Genomic DNA, 4,754 nt, shown 5'->3' on the forward strand with positions numbered 1-4,754 from the left:
TTTCCCTCTTCCCCAAATTTCAGGCAGTGTGCCTATAGTAGAAAGGATGATTATTATTATTATTATTAAGGTGGTGATCTGGCAGAATCGTTAGCATGCCAGGTAAAATGCTTAGTGGTATTTCATCTGTCTTTATGTTCTGAGTTCAAATTGTGCCGAGGTCGATTTGGCCTTTCATCCTTTCGAGGTCGAAAAATTAAGTACCACTGGATCCGATGTAATTGACTAATCCCCTCCCCACAAATTTCAGGCCTTGTTCCTTTAGCAGAAACAATTATTATTATTATTAAGACAACAAGCTAGAAGAATTGTTAACATGTCAGATATTTTGTCCATCTTTATGTTCTAAGTTCAAATCCAGCTGAGGTCAACTTTGCCTTTCATCCTTTCAGGGTCGATAAAATAAGTACCAGTTGAGTACTAGGGTTGATGCAATTGACGTACTCCCTCCTTCAAAATTGCTGGCCTTGTGCCAAAATTTGAAATCCTTATTATCATTTGCCTGACTGGCCTTCGTGCGGGTGGCACGTAAAAGCACCCACTACACTCTCAGAGTGGTTGGCGTTAGGAAGGGCATCCAGCTGTAGAAACTCTGCCAAATCAGATTGGAGGCTGGTGTTGCCATCTGGTTTCACCAGTCCTCAGTCAAATCGTCCAACCCATGCTAGCATGGAAAGCGGATGTTAAATGATGATGATGATGATTTAGAGCAGCAGACTGGAAGAAGTGGTAGAAGGGACTAATTGCCTTGTAGCATTTGTTCCCCCACTTTACATTTTTGAGTTCAAATACTGCCAAGGTCAGCTTAGCTTTTATGATAAAAAAAATAAAGTACCAGTCAAATACTGGGTTGAATTAGTCAACATTTGAAGCCTTTAAGCCTTGTGCCCGTCTAAGAAATAAGCATTATTATTTAAGGCAGTGGATTGTCAGAATTAGTAAGGGAATTGGACGAAGTGCCTCTGGTTGTTTGTTTTGGGTTTTCAAGTTTCAAGTTCAATTCTCATTGAAATCAAATTTACATTTTATCCTTCCAAGTTTGAGTAGATAAAGCACCAGTTAAGTACAAGAGTTGATATAATCAATGGATTAGTAGAATGATTAAAACAACAACCAAAATACTTTGCAGCATTTAGTAACAGTGCTGTAACAGTCTTGAGTTCAATTCCTTTGAGGTTAACTTTGCTATTTATCTATCAGTGGGTAAATACTATGTAGAGGTGCCCATGGTATCAACTAAACTTCCCCCCTTCAAAATTGTTGGTGTCATACCTGATTAGTCCATGTTACTCTGTAAGGAGCATAGGGCTGGTTCCCCAAATATTAGCAAGATTACTCATGTTTGCCAGCTGAGGGGACTGGAACAGTGTGAAAAGAAGTGTTTTACACAAGAACACAATGCATTGCCCAGTCCAGGAATCGAAACCCCAATCTTATGATCATGAATCCAATACCTTAACCACTAAGACATGTGCTTCCACTATCATTATAATAATTATTATTTTATACTATTAATATTATTATTATTAGCACGTCTGGCAAAATACTTAGTGGTATTTTGTCTGTCGCTATGTTCTGAGTTCAAATTCTGTTGGGTCAACTTTGCCCTTCAACCTTTCGGAGTCAATAAACACTGGTGTCGACGTAATCAACTAGCTCCCTACCACAAAATTTCAGACCTTGTGCCTTTAGTAGAAAGGCACATGGCACAGTGGTTAGAGTGTCAGGCTCATAATCATGAGATAGTGAGTTCGATTTCCAGACCAGATTGTGTGATATGTTACTGAGCAAGTCGTTTTATTTCACTTTATTTCATGTTGTTTCAGTTCACTCATCTGAAGAAAAGAGTTGCAACATCACTGGTGCCAAGCTGTATCGGCCTTTGCCTTTTTGTTGGATAACACTGGTGGCATGGAGAGGGGAGGCTGGTATGCATGGGCAACTGCTGGTCTTCCATAAACAACCTTGCCTGGACTTGTGCCTCGGAGGGTAACTTTCTAGGTACAATCCCATAGTCATTCATGACTGATGGGGGGGGGGTCTTTATTAGTTTATATCACTATATTCTGAGTTCAAATCTTTCTGGGTCAACTTTGTGAGTACCAACATTGACTTAAAAGTTGGTAACTTTCCCCCCAAGATGTGGATTAGTGCCCATGTTAGATATAATCATCATAATTATTGTGGTTGTAAGAGTGTTTAATGGCAGAATTGGTAGAGCGCTGTACGAAAATATCTTTTAGCATTTGATAATATACCCATGTATTTTTTTCTTTCTTTATTTCAAGTTCAAATAACAGGCTAGATGAGATAAACTTTACCTTTTTACCCATTTAGGGTTGATAAAATGGGATTCTTATCAGACTGTGGTTCATTCATTCGATTATACGCTTCACATAATATATGTGGCTTTGAGGTAAAATCAAAAATCATTATCATGACGGAACTAAATTACTTTATTTTACTCCATCTCGTTACATCCTAAACCTCGCCAGCGTAAACAATGTCCTCATTTTTTCCAGCGTCGAGAAAACAAGTACCAGTAATATAGTCGATTCAATTACCTATGTGCCCCATCTACCGCAAAATTATTGGCCTTGAGCCAGTGTGAGAAATAATTGTTGTTGATTTCGTTCTTTCTTTCGTTTCGAGTATTTGGCACAAACATTCACATACTGAGTGGTATTTATTTTCGTTACAGGAGGGAGGGAAAAAAAATCTCCCATTGTAGCTAACATTAAAACGATTTACAACGAAGCATCTCATTCAATGAATGCAATAAAAGACTTGTAGTTAGTTAAATTGGATAGATTTGGCAAGCCGCTATTTTAATTAAATAGGTAGGTACAACTTAGCTTGACCAATCCACAGCCACAAACAAATACAATCTGTATCAAAGCATTAAAGAGAAAAAGTAAAGGCATTTCCACCGAATGTAATTTAGTTTCCACTACTGGGAGGGACCAAAATTTGGAATGAATCGTGGTTGGAGTAATGTAACCATTAAATCCGACCGTGTTGTCCCAAAAATGGAAGGGAGAGAGAAAGATAGTGTGCGCTTTCAAGAACTTCTCCAAGTTAACTTGCCGCAGATTAACGTGTATTTTGAGGGTGAAAGAGGACGGAACGATGGGGGAGTCCAACAAACATTCATATTACACCACACCAACACACAGACAGCACAAGAAATAACAACGATGCGTGTTACTTCGAAATCTCGACGAAACTGAACGTTCCCCGAGTAGTTTAATTAGTTTCAGAACGCAAACATTTATTTTGTTTGTTTAATGTTTCACTTAACGATATTTACAGAAAGAAATCGAAAAAGATGTGTGTATATATATAAATAATATATATATATATATATATAAGAAACTTGTGAGGATTTACTTAGAAAAAAAGACATTTTTTTTAATGAGCCGTATATATTATCTCTCTCTATACATGTAGAAGTTTGGAATTATAAATGTAACGACTACCCCTCCGCCGAGAAACAACAGCATTATTTTCACCTCTTTTCTTCCTAAACTTCGCTTTGGTTTTCAAACCAGCCCAACATGAATCTTCAAAGAAGACGAGAGGTTTATATTTATTTATTATTATTTTTAATATCTTTTTTTTTCTTTTCAAGTTTGGTTTGTATGTAAGTTTAAACTTCATACTCACCACTTTTGCCGACACCTTCTGCCCCGACTACAGCTACTTTGGTTTCACCTAAAGATGATTTCTTCCTTTTCAGATAGGGTCTGAGTGTGGCCCCTGCTACAGGTCCGGCTTCTTGGATAGTTGTCCCAGAGCTGTTCATAGCCTGCGCAAAAACAGCGACTTACCGAATTCTTTGATCAGTCATAGAAGTAAAGAAACCCTGCCAATTGTCTTTTTTGCTTCTTTCTCTCCTGTTCTTTTTCTTAAGTACTTATTGTCTGTATTTAAGCAGATAGAGAGAGAGAGGGGGCGGATGCGGGTGTTTATAAGCGTGAATATATGTGTGTTGTGCGTGTATAATGACGGGGTTGGTGGTAGTTTGACTGTCTGTTTATCTGCAGGTCTGTCAGTCAGTTGTTTGGAACAGGTAATCCAGTTGTTAAAATTATCTGAAAGTAATCTTCCGTTGACCATATAATAGTAAAGTAAAATTTAAAAACAAATATACGAAAAAAAAAACAAGAACAAACTTTTTGTTGTTGTTGTTGTTGTTAAACTACTAACGAATGTGTATATTTTATGGAGATTGGATGATACTGAGTTACCTAGGAACTATGTAGTAAGAAGAAATTATGACTGACAGATGGTAGTTAACTGGCAGACACAGTGTAACAGAGGAGGGTTATTTGAGAATAGATAGAGGAACAAGAAGGAGTGGCGACTAGATAGAGTAATGAATACAAGGTATCTAAGACTTAGAGGTGGGAGACCGGAGTGGATGGAGTAGAGAAAAAGTATGAAACTGGCGGAGAGAGGATAGACAGAGTAATGAGTATAGAAAGGGGTATATGAAATAAAAGAAGGAGAAAAAGTAAGAGATACAATAAAAAGTTTTAGGAGGAAGGGCAAAAAAAGATAGGGTTGATAGAGTAATGAATGTAATGAAACTTAAAGAGGAAGAGAACAAAAATGAGACAGTGATAGAGGGCGAAAGTAAGAGATACACGGATAGTGAAAGAGAGAGATAGAGATAGAGAGATAAATACAAACGGGTGAAAGTGAGAAATAAGGAGATATTGATAGAGGGTGAAAGTGAGAGATAGAGAGAA

General features: G+C 37.5%; 1 protein-coding gene across 1 annotated transcript in view; it reads right to left on the reverse strand.

Annotated features, from left to right (window-relative positions):
• Positions 1 to 4,554, reverse strand: part of LOC106871668 (ras-related and estrogen-regulated growth inhibitor) — a 56,870-nt gene extending 52,316 nt beyond the window's left edge. Inside the window, exon 1 of the mRNA XM_014918253.2 lies at positions 3,667 to 4,554. Within this exon, the coding sequence (XP_014773739.1) occupies positions 3,667 to 3,805 (139 nt within the window). The 5' untranslated portion in view covers positions 3,806 to 4,554. The remainder of the gene's footprint in view (positions 1 to 3,666) is intronic.
• Between the last annotated feature and the right edge of the window lie 200 nt (positions 4,555 to 4,754).

Source organism: Octopus bimaculoides, chromosome 24 (assembly GCF_001194135.2).
Source record: "Octopus bimaculoides isolate UCB-OBI-ISO-001 chromosome 24, ASM119413v2, whole genome shotgun sequence".
NCBI lineage: Eukaryota > Metazoa > Mollusca > Cephalopoda > Octopoda > Octopodidae > Octopus > Octopus bimaculoides.